At 36.7% G+C, this 19,454-nt stretch overlaps 1 protein-coding gene across 1 annotated transcript in view; it reads left to right on the forward strand.

Moving 5' to 3' along the window:
- Positions 1–19,454, forward strand: part of LOC115225134 (protocadherin Fat 4) — a 549,120-nt gene that overhangs the window by 461,069 nt on the left and 68,597 nt on the right. Inside the window, exons 28-30 of the mRNA XM_036500736.1 lie at positions 4,952–5,024; positions 10,125–10,561; positions 11,534–11,669. Of these exons, the coding sequence (XP_036356629.1) occupies positions 4,952–5,024; positions 10,125–10,561; positions 11,534–11,669 (646 nt within the window). The remainder of the gene's footprint in view (positions 1–4,951; positions 5,025–10,124; positions 10,562–11,533; positions 11,670–19,454) is intronic.

A 19,454-nucleotide genomic window follows, 5' to 3' on the forward strand; every position in this document is an offset into this window, starting at 1 on the left:
AATACCATTTTCAAACTTTTTAAGCTTTGAACATGAGAGATTCAAAATCTATAAGAAACAAATTTTTTCTTAATCAGAAACAGATAACTGTTTGGTTATTTACACCAACAATATATTGAATGTGTGTCAATATATTTCATTTGCATTGAAAATATATACATAGTTTTTGTTTGTATTTGAAAGTAACAGTTATTTTACTTTCTGAAAATTGAAGATGCTGTTATTTCAATTTTAATGTATTAGGAATGGAAATATAATTATAAATATATTTGAAATACAGATAAAATATATTTATTCACCAAAAAATGTATTGTGACTGTAAATCCCTTAACCTCAAAGAATTTCTGTTAAAAAAAAATTAACTGAAAATTTTTTTTTATAAAATGCTTTTTTTTGGTAGATTCTAAATCTCTGATGTTCAAAACATAAAAATTTGAAAATCATTTAAAGAAAAAATATAGCATAATAAAGGAAGTGGTTAACAAAAGTCATAGTAAAAAGAATGGGAGAGTGTTATTACTGGTTACAATGACTTTGTAATGATGGACTTGCTTTGGTTACAATCCACTATCTCAGATTAAATCACTTAACAAATAGATAGAACTCAAGAATTAATTTTTCTACAAATGAGTTTCATTTATTTAAGATTTTATGATTAATAGTTTATTGTCGGCCTATTTACTTAAATTGTGTATTTGTTAATAGTACATCAGATCTTTGGATAATCAGGAAACTAAAGACTTGCACTTGGGGAATTACAACCGTGTTTCATGGTCTGCTACCACAACAGCTCCTTTATAGGATCCAGTTACTACTCCTCTACCGTTTTGACGTGGTGGGGTCCCCCCTTTCGGAGGTGTCTTCAGCTCTGGCGTTGGGTGCATGTCTTCTTTCTTCTGTTCCCTGGCCTCTTCGATGTATTGTCAGCGAGTGTCAGCCGGTGACTGACTGTCTTGTCAAATTTCTCCCTTTAAATATCTGCCGCATAGGCTCCAGCAGGCAACCCCAGCAAGTTGTCACGTGACACTGTCTCACCTTAACTGACTAGTGAAGGCGCGTAGTTTTAGCCCGCGCTTTTTCTAAACGACCATCACCTGTCAGTCAGCTGATTCAGTCAGCTTGTCTCACCTAATGATGTTATTTCCCGTCGGCATGTTTATGACTTTCAAGCCATTTTCGGTCTTCCCGCTTCAGCCATATATAGAAGCTGGCTTTTTCGACCGCCTCCTGTACTCTCCTTATTAGTTTACACAGCTCGGGGCTAGAAAAAACAAATCTTCTTTTGTAAAGCATTGTCATTTTCTTTTCAATGAAGCCTCTAGCCCCCACTGCCAGGTGATAATATTCGACATTCCATCCCTGTTCTCTGCATTCTTCGATTAGCTTTTCATACCTCTTCTCCTTTCATTCCTCTGCATTGCCGATGTTCTCTTCCCAAGGTACTGTCAGTTCTAGTAAAATTCCCATTCTCCGGTCTCTGTTCCATAGAACTAAATCCGGTCCTTTTGTTGTTTTTATTAGTGGAAATACTACTTGTCTTTCCAAGTCCGTGGCCACCTCCCAGTATCCCTTCCATCTTTCGTCTATCTCGTATACTTTACTTGTAGGCCTGGTTTTATAACCTTTTCTCTCCTTGTGGAAGTATACTTTCCTGTGCTTTTCTACTTTTGGGTACTCTCCCCTATTGTACCTCTCGATCTTCTCCTTGAGTGCTGCGCTTATGACACCAAGGACTTGATTATGCCGCCATGTATATCTTTCAAGTGCTAGTCTGCAACTTGACAGAACATGTCTAACCGTCGCTTTCTCTCTGCATCGACACTCATCGGTTTTGTTTATGTTCCACCGGACTAAGTTCGCCGGTGAGGGTTGAACGTCGAAGGTAGACTTGATCAGGAAGGATGTTCTTGCTTGTTCCCAAACCCAAAGTTCCTTCCATAATATTCTGCGGTTGATCACATATTCCTCCCATCTCAGGCACTGTCCCTGTTGACTGCATTGCACCAAATGTACATTTTGCCTTTCTTCTTCCTCCTTTCTCACTTCGTATACCACTGCCTCTTTCATCTCTTTTACACTGCTCTTACAAAATGGCCTGAAATTTTGCGACCCTAGGCCGGTTCTAGCTCTTGCATCGCTCCGACTATATCTGCGTACTTTAGTTTTCCGATCGCCCTGTTTACTGCCTCTTCAGCCTTCCATTTCCTCCCTGTTCGTACCTTTGGAGGGTTTTCCCGGATGCTCTGATCTTTTGAATACCTTAGCATCATTACTGTCCTTGCCTTCCCTGCCTTATATTCTTCGGCGATTGATGTTATTGGTAGTTGCAGCACGGGTTTTCCATATAGTGCAGTTGTATTCAGTGGTTTCGGCAGACCAAGCCATTTTCTGATAAACACACTGCATCTTTGCTCCATCCCTTCTACTCTACTCGAGGCTATTTCGTACATTTGCAATGGCCACATTATTCTTGGGTACAGCCCAAATTGCAGTATCCAACATTTGAATTTTCCTGGCAGCGTTGTTCTGTCAATTGCCTTTAATCCTTGTTCTACTAACTCGTGTGTTTCTTTCCCTTGCTTCTTATCATTTAATAAGTCTCTATACCATCTGCCGAGACTCTTTACTGGTTGTTCTTTCACCTTTGGTATGTCTTCCCTTCCTATCCTGAATTTCACTTCTTCTTGCCTTCCTTTCACGAAAGCCATGCTTCGAGATTTTTTGGCTTTGAATTTCATCCTTGCCCATCCTATCAGTTCGTCCAACTGCTCTAACGTTCCCTCTGCTGCTTCTCTACTTTCCGATAATATAGTTACGTCGTCCATAAAAGCCCTTAATGGTGTCTTTGTAACAGCTTTCTCACAGTTTGTAGATCTGAGTAGCATTTCTATGACTAGCACGAATAAGATGACTGATATCGTGCATCCGGCTGCAATACCTATTTCAAGCTGTTGCCACTCCGTTGTGAACTTTCCTGCTGTAAATCTCATCCTCAGGTTGTCGTAGTACGACATGAGCATTCGTTGAACATCTTTTGGAATCTGAAAGAAGTCCATCGCTGTTTTTATTATTGCGTGCGGAACAGATCCATAAGCATTGGCAAGATCTAGCCAAACAATATATAGGTTTTTCTTCATTTGTTTTGCACAGGTGATGGCTTCCCAGATGGAAAATGCATGTTCTATGCACCCAGGGATTCTGGGGATTCCTGCTTTTTGAATCACTTCATTAACGTATCCGTTATGCTGTATGAATCTTATGATTCGTCTAGCAATTATTCCGAACATGATTTTCCCGTCTGTATTTAGTAGTGAAATTGGTCTAAATTGGCCTAGTGTTTTTACCTCTTTTTCTTTAGGTAGATAGATACCTTCGGCTATACACCATTGCTCTGCTACATCTTTCTTCTTCCACATTTCTCTTATCAGTGCAAACAGCTGTAATCGTAATTTTGGGCAATATTTGTATACCTTGTAGCTCACTCCATCGTTACCTGGTGCACTTTTTGCTCTTGCTTTCCTTATGAACTCATCCATTTCTTTCCGTTTGATGTCACTCAAATCAAATGGTACTCTTTGTTCAGGTGGTTTCTTCAGTCCGTGCATTTCTGGGAGTACTTCATTTCTGTCAGAGTCGCTGTATGTCTCTTTCAGATGTTGTTTGAGCTCTTCTTTTGTGCAATCCAATTTTCCGCTTTTACTTTCAGTAAATAGATGTTTCGCATATTGATAGGGATTGTTCACAAAGCTACAATAGTTTTTTTTCTCTCTCCTTTCTTCTGCTCCTCCTTCTTTGTTTGCTTTTTTTTTATCTCTTCATATAGCTGCTTTAGCCCTTCCCTTTCCTCCTCCTTTGCATCCCTCCATCTGGTTCTGAGTTTTTTCTTCTCTTCTCAAATCTTTGCGATCCGTCTTTCTCTCCTCGATGGTCCGCTCTTTGCTGTTGATTCTACCTTCCCTGTTGTTTCCAGTCCAAATCTTTTCTCTCCTTCCTGGTAGATTGTATTAGCCAGGTTTTCGAGCTTTTGTTTGTCGTCGCCTTTGAATTTGGTGGTCATTCTTGCTACCTCGTTGTCAAATTTTTTATAACTCGCCGCATCATTTGCTTTCAGCCACTTAACCGTTGTCATCTTCATGCCTATCAGTCTTTTTGACTGTTCCAATTCAACTGTAGAATGAACCTCGCTATGGTTATTTTCCGGGGCGTTCTGGCCACACGTCTTATGGTTTATCAACCCTCGTTGTTGAATTACTTTATTCTGGCACACCTTCCCTTGGTGGATTCTCAGCCCAATATAACTATAAAACTTGTAATTATAAAACTTTATATATATTTCTTAGGACTTGTATTGCATATTAATATTGTTGTTTTTAATCTGAGATACAAGGCCAGCAATTTTTGAGGAATGGGGTTAATTGATTACGTTGATGCCAGTATTTGAGTGGTACTTTATTTTATTCATCTCAGAATAATAGGCAAAGTTAACTTCAATAGGATTTAAACTAAGAATGTAAAGGGCTGGTACAGATATCACATGGTACTTTTTCCAGTGCTATGATCTTGTATATAATAGATCATAATGAATATTATAGTGCTATCAGGTTGTTTTCTGTATAATATATACGGCAATTGAGCTGTGAATATATTTTAAAACATGTCATTTCAAAGACAGGTGCACAACAAAATTATGTTATATACACAAAATTATATATTTTCATATTATGTCATTCCTAGTATAATATTCCTTTAAAGAAATGCTCCTAGATAATTTATATCTGATGCATTGACATGAAGATTGAAACTGTTGCACAGTCAAGGTATAAAATGTGCCAATGGTATGTTTGTTGTTTTCATAATGTAAGATATTGTTATTGCTGAATGCTTTTCTTCCTCTTAACAAATCTTTGCTTACTTTTCTAACTGTGTTTTTTACCTGTAAACTGTTCTGTAGGATGTAAATGACAATGGGCCTCAGTTCCAAGAAAGTTCTTATAATATATCAATAAAAGAAAATTTAACTGAAGGTTTGTTTATATTTATTAATTATATTTTCATTGTTTTTAATTTTTACACTATTAATTTTTAAATGGTGTTTCCTTCTGGAAAGGAGGAATATAGTGAGCAGGAGTGATACTAGTTTATTGCATGGTCTATTTTATAGAACTTTTAGTGATGTCTTTTATTAATTAAGGAAAAGTAGCATGGCAGACCTTTTAAAAGGTTGCTGAATGCTTTCAACAGAAAGGACTCTGCTAAGGATACCCAAGAGCTTAATCCAGGTGACATTAAGTCTACTACCCCATTATGATGGACTTCTGCACAATTTTCATCTGTTATTCTTTTACTAGTTTCTGTAAATAAATTGCAGTCAGACTGGGGCACTGCCTTATTTTCAATTTAGTTATTTGATCTCTTTTCATCAAACAGCTCATTTAACTTTTGAAATAACAGGATGCAACTTGATACATCTAGTTTGCATCAGCATACACAACACACACTCACATTATTGTACATATTTGGATTGGATAGATCCTTTTGAATATCATTAATTGCATCTCACCCTTTCTTACTTTCCTTTGTCATCATCTTCTTCATAAAAAGATCATCTGTTATCCTCCATATGCATGTCTGTACCAACACAGTTGTCATTCTTTCACACTACAAGATATTCTTTTTATATCTAGTTTATATCTCAACTCAACTGTACCATGCATACTAACATTACACATACAGTGGAGCATGCTCGCTATATTTTCTATCAATCTTTGCACATCTTCTGTGTTAATTGCCCATATCTTTCTACCATGCAATAATTTACTTCATAAACAAGCAGCATGCAATCTTCTCCTTGCTAGAAGAGAGAATCCTCTTGTTGCCAAAAGAGATAATAGTTCCTTGAAAATTTTCTACTCTGTTCTCATTTTGGGTACTGTATTTTCGGAGCATTCTTCTCCACTGCTGATCAAGTTTCCTAGGTAATAGAGGCTTTCAAGCATTGAAAAGAATTTATTTTGTTATTGTTATGACTACTAACCACTCTTGTATGCAGGCTACATACAAAGATTTTATTCACTGCCAACCTGCCTGTGAATCCAGAACACATTTTTGCATCCATAGTTCTCATGTACACCATATAGAGACCCTGCCTGGTGAAGTATGGCTCAAGCTAGTCACTTATACAATCAACCAGGTTATAAAGGGAGGTGTCATACCCAGTAACTGGCATAGCTATATAGTTATCAACTGGTACAGGGACAAAGGAGATGCTTTGGGAAGAAGTAACTACAGAAGCTTCTAACATATATTAGGTTATTAAAATAATGGAAACAAATACTAACACAGTTAGTAAGAGAATCAGCTTAAATGAATTTGGAATTATGTGATTACAAATCAGCTTCTTAACCATGTAGCCATTTGGCTATAAGGTTTTGAACTCAGTCTGGAAATCTTAACAGTGTGCCCATATCCTTATTAGAATTCTGTTTGACAATCTATTGTTTCTGCTAATTCATTGCCCTTTTGAATTTTAAATATAAAGTCATAATATTTTTAATTTCTTTATGTAAGAAAGTATTAATAACAATCTGTAACCCTGAGTAAGTCATTGGGTTACTACTGAAACCTTCCTTCAATTTATTTTGAACATCATTCTGTATGAAATAGGCACATGGAACAATTCTTAATATATCTTTGTTGTGATGAAATTTGATTTGATTCACTAATTCAGGAAGCTTGTGACACTGTTCCAATTACAAAACGAATGTGTTAGAGTAGTAAATGATTACCATTTCTATATGCATTGTTTCTGAACTTATTACAACTGAAAATGGGTATTTTAGTGAGATATTCTGCTTGAAGTAGACTGTTATGTCGTCTTATGTTGATGATAACGTCATGGTGATTGTAATTGAAGTTAGATATGTTAATCTTAGTGCAGTACTTTGATTGACACACAAGAAAAATATAAAATCTGTACCACTAGATAATTAATTCTGCACATTTGTAGTTTATGTATAATCTGACTGGGAAGTATGTACCATTAATTATACAAACACTGAATTTTATCTCCATGAAATTTAAAATTCAAATTCTCTGATTGTCATCCAGGTTGTCCTGATTCCTGTCACTTCTAATCCAGAATTATTATCCTCTACATTTCACTCAAGTGTTCTATGTTTGACATAGTCTTTGTGGATGGATGCCTTTTCTAACACCAAGTGCTTTACAAAGTGTAGTTGGTGCATTTTTTCATGGCATCAACATTAGAGAAGTTGTCTTCTCAACTGTTTATTGTCTCTACTTGTTTACCACCCATTTCACTGAATTTTCTGGGTGCATAATATTGTGACACCAGCAGTAGTGAGTTTGTCTTGTGCCTCTTCAAGATACTTTGCATCCTTGCTACTCTACTGTATCACCATTCGTTCTAGGCAATGTGACCAAGGCTGATAGGAGAAAAAGTGATAACAGAAGAACCAGGATGAGTGGGTAAAAGAAGCAAGAGTATGATGGCAGAAGCAGAGTGATAATACAATGACTAGCAGAGAGGAGGAGTGGGAAGAGGATGAGGAGTACTGAAAGATTAGTGATAGAAAAATGAGAGTGTAACAGAGAGGTGGGCAGCAGTAGATGAAGATTTAAGTAAGACAATTTAAGCTAGAAGGCCAAAAATATATATCTATGTATGTATGTATGTATGGATGAATGGATGGGTGGTAGTGGGGTGGGTGGATGGATGGATGGATGGAAGTTATCCTTCTGTTCATCTCCCAGCTCTATTTGTGGTGTGTGTTTGGCGAGATCTATTGTGGTTATTTTTCATTATGTCCAGTCTAAGCTTAATTATTCTTTAACATTATCTGACTATCTCTACTTTATTTATTTCTTTGCTAACATTATGCCAACTCCATCCAATCTTATTGTGATTACCCACTAAGAGGCCTGGAAAGAGGTTTCTCTATCAAGGGGTTTGGGGTAATTGCTCTTTTGGCTCTATGTATGGCATTGACATCTGGACCCAAAAAATTCCATGATAATTTTTCATTCAAATTTAGTATACAAATAAATTCTTTATTTGAAAGACATTCTATTTATAGATATATAATACTTTCTGTAGCATTCCTGAAAAACAACCTAAGGCTTAACATCAGAACTTAATTTGTATTAGGTTGGCAACTAAGTTCCCGCCGCTTTTTTAAATTTAAATTTTTTAAAAGGTTTCATAAAAATTAACAACTAATTAATCAATAATATATTCACCCTTATTGTTTACACCTTCTTCCCAAAGTTCAACAAGATTTTCAATACCTCGTTGGTAGAAATCACCAGATTTCGACTCGAAAAATTGATCCAACCAAGCTCTCAATTCTGCATCAATATTGAATGAAACTCCACGCATAGCATTTCAAAGAGATCGATAGGGGTGGAAATCCATTGGTGCCAAACCAAGAGAGTATGGCGGGTGTGGCAGCACTTCCTAGCCTTGCGTTTGAATAGCTTCCTTGGTCATATTGGTGTTATGAGGGCAGGTGTTCTCGTGCAGTAGAAGAACTCCATGCTTCCGATTAGGTCTTTTCTCTTGAACAACTGTGTTGAGTCATTCCATCTGTTGAACATAGAGTTCCGCGTTGACTGTTTGGTTCCATTCAAGCAATTCATAATGGATAATCCCTTCCTAGTCCCACCATATACACAACATCGTTTTACGCGAATGAAGATCTTGTTTCATGTGCGGTGTCACTTGTTTACCAGGGCTAAGCCATTCCTTATGCTGCTTCATATTGATGTACAGGCACAATTTTTCGTCACCAGTAACGATTCAGTAAAGAAATTGTTGCTTGTGTCTATGAATTGAGCGGTGATGAGCAAGCAAACCAGTGGAGATTGTGGCTCGTTGATTTTTGTTGTTGTCACTTCAAGCATGCAGAACCCATGCTCCATACTTCTGAACTTTTCCCATTGAGTGAAGGTGCTTCGCTATAGCAGTGTGGGAGCATTTCATTTTCTCTACCAGTTCCCTTGTTGTTTGACGAGAATTTTCATGCAAAAGTTGGTTTAATTGCTCTTTGAACTCAACTGGACCGCCAGAATGAGGTGTGTCTTTGAGGTCAAGGTTTCCATTTTTGAACTTGGCATACCAATCACGAGTGGTTCTTTCAGCTATGGCACCCTCTCCATACACAGCACAAATGTTGCGAGCAGCTTTTGCGTCCTTAGAACCTTGATTAAAAGCAAAAAGAAGGAGGTGTTGAAAATGCGCATTTTTCTTAACTTGACATTCCATTTTAATGATCTGAAAAATAAGCAAAAATTAACTACATTCAAATAGAAAAAAAAAAAAAAGATTCCAAAATGATTCAAAAATAGAATTCTCGAAGAAAATAGATTCCAAATTTTAAAAACAAAATAAATTCCAAAATTTAAAAAACCAGCGGGAACTTAGTTGCCAACCCAATATATTGACTTGATTTCTATTTGAATCAACTGTGATATATAATTATACATTACAGCTGATTCAAATAGAAATCAAGTTAATATATCATATTTAAGAATTCAGTTAATCAATATTCCCTTATTTCATGAAAGTATTGAAAGCAGAGTTAGGTGTATACTTCTATTAATCAGTTGTTTCCAAGCTATGCTCATGGAAGGGTTTGACTTTTATACTTTTAAGTAAATGAAACACTCATCAATTATATACAGAAAGGTAGTGAAGTTAAAAAACTGGCAGGGTGTCAAATAAAAGCTTTGTGATGTTTAATTAATCTGAGGTCAAATAATTCCAGACTTGCCTTTCATCCTTCTTAGATTGATAAAATAAAGGAATTGGTTTAATTTGATTGTTTCTTCTAATTATATTTGTGGCTTTGCTAGAAGCCAGTTATTTAGTTGTAAGTAAAACATTCATCAATAGGTACTGCTGCATATAATATCTATTAACATCCCGGTAGACTGGATAAGCAAGTGTTATCTGTCTTAGCCATGGAGACAGTATAATGTCAGTAACAAGGTACAAATTGTTAACTCTGTGAAAAGAAGGTTTACAATATCAGTCCATTGTAACATCTAGTAAATGAAACATGTAAAAATTGTTTTCTTATATTCTCTAATTATATTCCTTGCAGATAGTTGGCTTTTAAACGTTACTGCAAAAGATGATGATAAGACAAGTCCATTCAATCGGGTGAACTTCCGTCTAAAAACACAAACCAGTGTCTTTCGCATAAATTCAGAGGATGGAAGTATTTTTCTCAGCAGTAAATTGAACCGTGAAGATAAATCCTTTTACAATCTCACCGTTCTTGCCACTGACGGAGGAACTCCATCTAAAACAGCCACTACTGAAGTAAATGTCATTGTAGAAGACGTTAATGATGAAACACCAGAACTGATACTGGGTAAAACAAATATAGAACTTTATGAAAACATAACCATTAATTCTTATATTACTTCAATAAAAGCTACAGACAAGGACTTGAATAGTAAGCTGATTTTCAATATTTCACAAGAGACAATTGAAATAAATGGAAAAGGAAGAGAAGTCAATAAAAATACTATCGTGGTAAGACATTTTTGGATTTTTTTGCTTGAAATAGAACTTGTTTTTCAGAATGTTTAACAAAGTTTTTATGGCCTACTTCTCACTAATTTTTATATTTTTCAAATTCAAAACACTTGCATAGTTGGAGTGTATTTTACAGCCCAATGACAATTCTAATATTAATCACTTGACTGTGAAGGTAAAAGGTGTTAGTTGTTGTTCTTGTTATTTAGTCCTAGTTTATTTTTTATGTAGAACTATGACCAAAAGTATTCCAACTGTGACAATCACACTTATTTTTTCTGACACATCACATTCTGGAATACATTATCCAAAATTTTTTCACTTGACATGGTTGGATGTGATTTGAGGGAAATTTAGCAACTGTTTCTATCATGTTAAGTGACTAAAAATCCGTTTGACCAGTGTTTTTTTTTTCAAGAGGCTAAATTTTGTAGTGTTGTGTTTAAAAGCCTTAACAGAAGTTAGTAAACAATCTGGAATTTAATTCCTTCTCAGATTAGGTATTATTGACTCAGTTATTTGGTTTAATGTCCATTTTCCAGTTTCTGCATGAACCAGATTAAATTTTTTGAGGTAGATAGCTGGATGCCCTTTTCATTGCTATCTGTCATCTAATCCAAGCAAGGCAATATTTTCCAATAGTCAGGCATGTTTCCATGGAAGATTGGAAAATATGTTCATTTACATGTCATGAAATGTCAAGACCATTGGACACACACAAACACATGCACAGACATGCACACACACAACACACACACACACACACACACACACACACACACACATACACACACACACACATACACACACATGCACACACACAAACACATATACACACGCACGACAAGCTTCTTTCAGTTCTTGTCTACCAACTTCACCCATAATTATTTCGGAGTTAAAAAAAATCCTGGCATCATATTCATAGAAACCAAAAGAAAATGCTAATCATAATCATGCAATCCATTTCAGCCATATTTTGAGATTGATCACAATACGGGAAATATTACTCTAAAGGAAAAACTAGACAGAGAAACATTTGAGCGTATCATACTAAAAGTTGAAGTATCAGATCAGAATACTGTTGTGGGAGTTGGAACAGCAACAGGTAAGGAAATATATCCCTTATGCGAATGTTATTTATAATAAACTTCTTATTGTTATTCATACACTTTCACAAAGTCTAAATTTGTTGAGTAGGGTTGTAAAGTCAAATTGATTCCAACATATATATTTGAAGTGATAAAATACAAAACGTCTAAGGGGATTGATTAACTGAACTGCACCTTTCCAATAAAACCTTGTAAATCTATACTAATGAAGAATTTACCATCATGAAAATCATTTCCCTGTCATTATCATCAATACCATTATTATATCCTTAGTGGCATTTCTTCTGGCTCTTGACATTCTGAATTCAAATTTTGATGAGGTCGATTTTACCTTTCATCTTCTTGGGATCAATAAAATAAGTACCGGTTAAGTACTAGGGTCAATGTAATAGATTAATTCACTTCCCCACAAATTTCAGGCCTTGTGCCTATAGTGAAAAGGATTATTATTGTTTTTATTATTATTATTATTATAATTTTCTCTTTATTACTGGTTTTGTTGGAGATTCTGGAGTCTTGCATGTGTAGCGGGCTTACTACCTGCTACAATACCATGCTATTTGTTTTTTTCAGCTATCTAATACTTTCCTGGTTATTCTGGCTATGTCAAGGTAGCAAACTTTTTGTAACAGTTCTACTGGGCACTTTATTCCAATTTCCTTTATATTCCTCTTGATACCTTCTGATACTGTTCCCAAGGACCCAACAATAATTGGCACTGTCTTCACCTTCTTCATTTTCCATAGGCAGCCTATTTCATACTTAAGAGAGTTGTATCTTTCTTTCACTTTCCTTCTTGACTATTCATGGGTCAAAAGGACATGCAACATCAACTATACAGCATATGTGGTGCACTTTGTCCACCACCATTAAGTCCAGTCTGTTATGCTCTAGCACCTGATCTGTTTGGATTGGGAAATCACAGAGGATTTTGCTAGTCTCTAACTCTGCCACTCTCTGCAGTTTATGCTCATATTCACATCCTGCCTCTCTCTAGCTCCCACTTTTTGCACGGTTTCCAATGTTGCACTCTCACTACCTGGTCATGTTGCCACAACTTGTAGTGGTTTCCAGGGCAAGTCTAGGACATTTGTTCATGATATGGGCAATGGTTTCATCCACCCTATTGCAGATGCAGCACATCGGAAACATATTCTCATTCCAAAAGTTGACCCTCCAGTTCATGGCCAATGTTTGGTCTTGTGCTGCCAGTATAGTGCTCACAGTCTCTTTTTTTGGGGTTCCTTTCATCAGCCAATCCCACCTATTTTGTCCAGCAACTTCTGTTGTGGCTACAAGGAATTGATTGTGTAGTCCCTTCTTGTGTAATTCTTTATTCCCTGTTTGTACACCTTCCTTTGTTTACCCTGTTTTTCTCTGCTCTCAATGCTCCCACATTCCTAACTGTCACTAGCAAGGTTTTCTTACTTTGGGCTAGGTATTTCATTAAGCTCTCAAGTTCGATATGCATGCAGTCTTCCATATTTGCTCTCTTCATGTATAGGCAATCAATGTCTGCATGTGGATGACAGGCTCCGTGCATTGTTGGGAGCTTTCTTGACTTCCTGTCCATCTCCTTTAGCTTCTCCTCTGTCCACTTCAGGATTGACCCTTCAGTTCATGACCAAACCTTGGTCTTGCACATTATTATTATTATTATTATTATTATTATTATTATTATTATTATTATTAGTAGTAGTAGTAGTAGTATTATTATTATTATTATTATTATTATTATTATTATTATTATTATTATTATTATTATTCCTTCATAATACAGTGTAGGTATAAATGCACTGGAGTCTTTAGTCATCTGCCAAGTCACAACAAGGACCTCAAACAGATAATACTTTCGTTAAGATGTGCACTGTTCCCAATAAGGCTGCTTTTTGCAAGATATCAATCTTGCATGGGATTTCCAGTTGCCCTAAGAAGTCTTGAAGTTTCATTTGGATTGAGCCCAATGCTCCGATCACCACTGGTATCACTTTTACATTATCATCTTGCATTCCATACAGTCTTGCCATTTCCACTTTCAGTTCGGAGTACTTGGTGATTTTTTTCAACCTCTTTACTCATAACATTCATGTCATTTGGTATGGCTACATCAGTTATCTGACCGACGGTGTTCAATTACACAATCATCATCATCATCGTTTAACGTCTGTTTTCCTTGCTAGCACAGGTTGGACGAGGCAGTCTGTCTGAAAATCATAGTCCCAGAGTATTGTTAATTTTCCATCCTTCTGCATAACTTTACTTAATACATGCTCATATTAGTTCTCTGTTACTTCACCCACACTTTATCATGGTGGCACTTGTATTCTTTTTGTGCAAGGCTCTCACATCCACTTACCAAGTGGGTCATGTTTTCCACACTCATTCCACAGAGTTTGCATTTCTGGGTGTCAGAAGTTTTATAGATGTTATACTTCACTGAATTGGTAGCGGGAACCTGGTCTTGTGCAGCAATGATCAGGTTTTTGGTGGTGTGCTTCAAATCACCTTGCTCAAGCCATGCCCACAATGCTGTATTATCCTTAAGTCTTGTGTATTTCTTTCATACTGTCCATGTATTTCAAGAACGTCGTATTTTCTCTTCTTGTCAACTCTTTGGTTAAACTCTTCCTTGCCCATCATTTCATCTACATTTACACCATATGTTTCGCGGCATATTGCAGCAGGTCTTCATCAGTATTTATCAAATACTCAGCAAGTGTTCTCTTTTCTCTCTTTATACCATGGTCTATACTAATTAGTCCTCTGCCACCTCTCTTTCTTTTCATATACAGTCTATTTATGCTTGCTTTATGGTGTAGAACCCCATGCAGTGTCATCATCTTTCTTGTCCTATCTGGTGTTGATATTTCCTCCTTAGTCCATTTGAGGATGGACGCACTATATCTGACCACCTGCTAAGATTGACTTAACTTTCATCCTTTCAGGGTCGATAAATCAAATACCAGTTGAATACTGAGGTTGATGTAATCAGTTAACCCTCTCCCCCAAATTTCAGGCCTTATGTCCATAAAAGAAAGGATTATTACTATTATTATCATTATCATTGAGTGAGAGAGTAGTGCATGCCATCAAAGTGACACTGGGGTAAAGTATACAAAGCCCTGTATACCCATCATGACTACCTGTCTGATAAGGGTACACCAGGCACATGCATCACAACCATATGTGTATGACATGGTGATCTCATATCAAGATTAACAGCACATGACCTTGCAGGTGGGGCCTATTATTATTATTATTATTATTATTATTATTATTATTATTATCTCCACCTTAATGAAGACAGAAGTATTGTTTTCAGTCATGTTTGTTTGTTTGTCCAAGGTTAGCAATTCTGAAGAACCACTGGATAGATTTGGATGAAATTTTCAGGGAGGTTTGGCTTTGTGACTGGCACAAACTCATTGCATTTTGGAATCGATCTGCTTCTGGGCAAGAATTCTAGATTATTTTTCCTGTATTTTACTTAATTTTTGAGAGTTCATTTTTTTGTATTGTTGTTTGTGAGAGTAGTCAAGTTTATTTCAGACATTTTCATTTTAAAAATCATCTCTGGCTAATCATTGAGAGGATAGTGCTGCCTTGGCAGAGGTTTACACTCTCTGAGTGCTCTTCTTCTTCGTCTTGTTGTTGCTGTTGTTGTTGTTGTTGCTACTGCTGCTGCTTGTGTTGTTGTTGTTATTATTTTCAAAATCTGCCAAGGTCATGTTTGCCTTTCATCCTTTTAAGGTTAGTAAAATAAGTACTGACTGAGTACTGAGGTTGATGAAACCAACTTGACCCCTCCTCCTACTTTGCTGGCCTTGTGCCAAAATTTGAAACCATTAATAATAATAGTAATTATTATTATTATTATTATTATTATTATTAAGGCAGCAAGCTAGTAGAATCCATAGCAATCTGGATTAAATGCTTAGCGGTATTTCACCCATCGCTATGTCCTAAGTTCAAATTCCACTGCGGTCAACTTTGCCTTTCATCCTTCAGAGGTTGATAAAATAAGTACCAGTTGAACATGGGGGTGGGGTGGGGGTCGATGTAATTGACTCATCCCCACCTCCTTCAAGCTGCGTTCATGGCAAAAATTTGAAATAATAATTATTAATATTATTATTTATTGTTTTTGCACAGCTTCTAACACTGAAGATGTACTTCAGTGCCAGTTGTTCACTACCCTTTATTTTTTGAGCACTATCCGGAGTAGTCAAGTGGTTCCAAGCAGTGCTGTTTTCTGCAAGTGCTCTACCCTTTTTGCAGCCCCTATTTGTTTTATGTACTTCTCAAGATTTTTACTCACTGTTCCCAGGGCTCTGACAATTATTGCTACTACTACCTCCCAATTATTGCTACTACTACTGCTTAACCTCCCAAACTAGTCTGTTATATTTATTGACTTTTCTGTCTTCCTTGTCAGCTGGACATGCTATATCTTTGATCCAGCATCGTTTGCTTTCTTTCTCAATAAATACTATTTTTGGTTCCTATTCTCTATCTTATGGTCACATTGAATCATAAAATCCCACCTAGGATCTTTGCATTATAATTTTTATGATGTCTTCTGGTTTATGTTCATACCACTTTTTTGCTTTGTCAAGTCCATACATGTAAAGTGTCCAATGGACAATCCTTGCTATATTGTCATGTCTCTTATATTCGTTCTGGGCTAGTGATGTACATTGACTGGTAATATGCCATATGGTTTCACCATTTTGCCTATAAACTCTGCACTTATCACTTTCTGTTGTCTATTTCTGTATTTGATGTAACTCGTTTTTAGTGCTTGTTCTTGGGCAGCACAGATTAGAGCCTCCGTTTCCAATTTTAAATCACTTATAGTCATCCACAGCCGTCTTTTTTCTCTGTCTTATCTTCAACATCCATATGAAATTGTCCATGCATTCTTTTCTTTATCCACCTATTTTCAGTTTCATTCATTCTCAAGTGCTTGTACAGTGCTTTATCTTTGCAATTTTCCATCCTACACAAGCTTGACCTTCTTACTTCCAATAATGGTGGTTCTGTGGCATTTTTTACATACCACTATATGTTGTTTTCTTCTGCTCTAATGCTGTGTTTGTATCCAATCAGTCCTCTTCCCCCTCTTTTTCTTGGTACATACAATGTGTCACTTTTTAGGTGGCGTATTCTATATCTAGTCAGCAATTTCTTTGTCTTTCTGTCTAAGCTGTTTAGTTCTTCTATTGTCCATGTGATTATCCCTGCTCCATATCTAAGGAGTGAAACTCTAAGGAGTGTTGATCGCTCCAATCTTACTCCATCCATTTAATTTTGACTTAAGAATCAGTTTCAGTCTGTGCAAGTACTCCACCTTAAATTTTTCTGTCATTTCTTTCTCCATCAATTTATCCATTTCCAATATCCCCAAGTTCTTATAGCCCGTCTCTTCTATCTGCTTCAAAACCCACCCCTGACAATATCGGTAGCCCATCCATACATTTGATTTTGCCTCTCTTCAAGACTAACACATCACACTTTTTAATTCCGAACTCCATTCTGATATCAGCACTGAAAGTGTACACCGTTTCAACGAGGGAATTGACTCGGGATTCATCTTTACCATAAAGTTTGAGGTCATCCATGAATAACAAGTGGTTGACTTTGTTGGTGGCTCTTCAGTACATACCCAGTCTTTACTTTCCTCGGAAGCAGTGTTAGTGGTATAATGCACATACAAAGATCAGTGGGGACAGGTAGTCGCCTTGGAAAATGCCTCTCCTGATTTCTATTGTCTCTAAACTTCTTCCATATGCTGTCAATTCTGTCCTCCATTTCACCATACTTTTTCTGAGCAGTCACTCGACATTCAATGCAGTACCAAATAGGTTCATACATTCCATAATCCAAGAATGTGGGATCATATCATACACCTTATGATAATCGATCCATTACATGGCAAAGTTAGTTTTCCTCCTCTTGCAGTCTCCAAGTACAGTTTTGTCTACCAGGCATTGATCCTTGGTACCTCTGCACTTACGCTTACAACCCTTCTGCTCATGTGGCAGGACTCCATTTCTTTCCAGATGTCCATACATTCACTCTGCGACTATTCTAGTCAATAATGTCCACTTAAGTGGCAAGCAGGATATCGGATTTCAAGTCCAGCACTGTCCTACCCATTGTCTACCAATCTGGTGTTATTTGGTTGGCAGCTATTTGTGCCTGACATTCACTAAATCTTTTGATCCAGTAGCCTTGAACTTCATCTGGTACTGGGGCCTTCTAGTTGCCCATTTTTTGCTAATTTCCTTCACTTCCCTAACTGAAATGACTAGTTCTGCCTGTTTTGGACTGCTCCTTGCCTTTGCTCCAAATGTCACTCCAAAACCTTTGATTTTAATGTTATCTGGTATCAACTTTTCATCTGTACACTCTCCGTTTATTTCTTTATAGAATCTCTTCTGATCTACTCTGAATATCCAATTCTACTGGTAACCCTTCATTCTTTGGTCGTATCTTACCATCTTTGCTTTCTTTGCAATGAGGTGCTGTTTCAGTTCCTCCATTACTACTTTCTGGCCCTCTCTTTCAATATTATACTTCTTGTTCAATGCCCTGTATTTTTGTTCACTTTTAAGCTCCCCCTTTTATTTTCGGTGTAACACAGAAATGCCCTTTGAGAGCATGTCTAACACTGCCAGTATTCTTCTTTTCCACCATGGATCTTTTCTTTTGTCTCTTCCATTATATTTCCTTTTGACATCAACACCCACATTTTCTGCTACAACAATACTTGCTGCCTTGATCAAATTATTTGTTTCTGTTATGTTTTTTGTTCTGATGTATTTCAGAACTTCATTCACATTTTTTGTTTCTTGGTTCACTTTCCACCAATCAACCGTTTTTAAGGTTGTAAATAATGTTGCTTTTGTTCTCCTGTAGCCTTGCCTTTATTCTCATCATTAGTTTTATTGTCTTCTTCAAACCATCTATATGTCTCTCATCGAGCAAGCTATCACTGTTCCTTTCCTGTGGTTTATTAGAGATTTCACCTGTTTTTTGCTTGATCACATAATCTCTGTTCCGTGAGTTGAAACAGTTCTCTTTCTCTCCATTGATCATACATACATTGTTGGTATTCCCAAAGATGAACGCCATTTTCATTATTATTATTATTATTATTATTATTATTGAGTGAGAGAGCAGTGCATGCCATCAAAGTGACACTGGGATAAAATATATGAAGCCCAGTATACCCATCATGACTACCTGTCTGATAAGGGTACACCAGGCACATGCATCACAACAATATGTGCACGACATGGTGATCTCATATCAAGATAAACAGCGCATGACCTTGCAGGTGGGGCCCAGTTAGAATTTTCTTCTGGTTGAGTAGCCCATCCCGCTCAAAAGGTCCCTGAATAAGGATTGTTTAAGGATGTTGAATGAACCACCCATGTTTCCAAAGGTGAATTATTCAAACCTCTAAGAATTCCTTTCAACACACAGCTCTGATGCTCCCCCACTACTTACGATTGTGATCAGAAATGCACATATCGTCAGCCACTAAGGGACATGGTCAACTGGTTACGGTCAAACAACTGACAAGCAAATCTGTGGTATTGAGCAGAATATTTGCTGTAGCCCATCTTTTATACCAAGACAAAACAAGGTACATGATAACACTTCCAGCAGCCATGAGAGCCATTGCCTGGTACTGCATCAGGGCGGCGGCATCATCATCATCATCATCGTCATCATTCATTCATTCATTCATTCATTCATTTAGTGTCTGTTTT

The sequence above is a fragment of the Octopus sinensis genome, linkage group LG2, assembly GCF_006345805.1.
Source record: "Octopus sinensis linkage group LG2, ASM634580v1, whole genome shotgun sequence".
Classification (NCBI taxonomy): domain Eukaryota; kingdom Metazoa; phylum Mollusca; class Cephalopoda; order Octopoda; family Octopodidae; genus Octopus; species Octopus sinensis.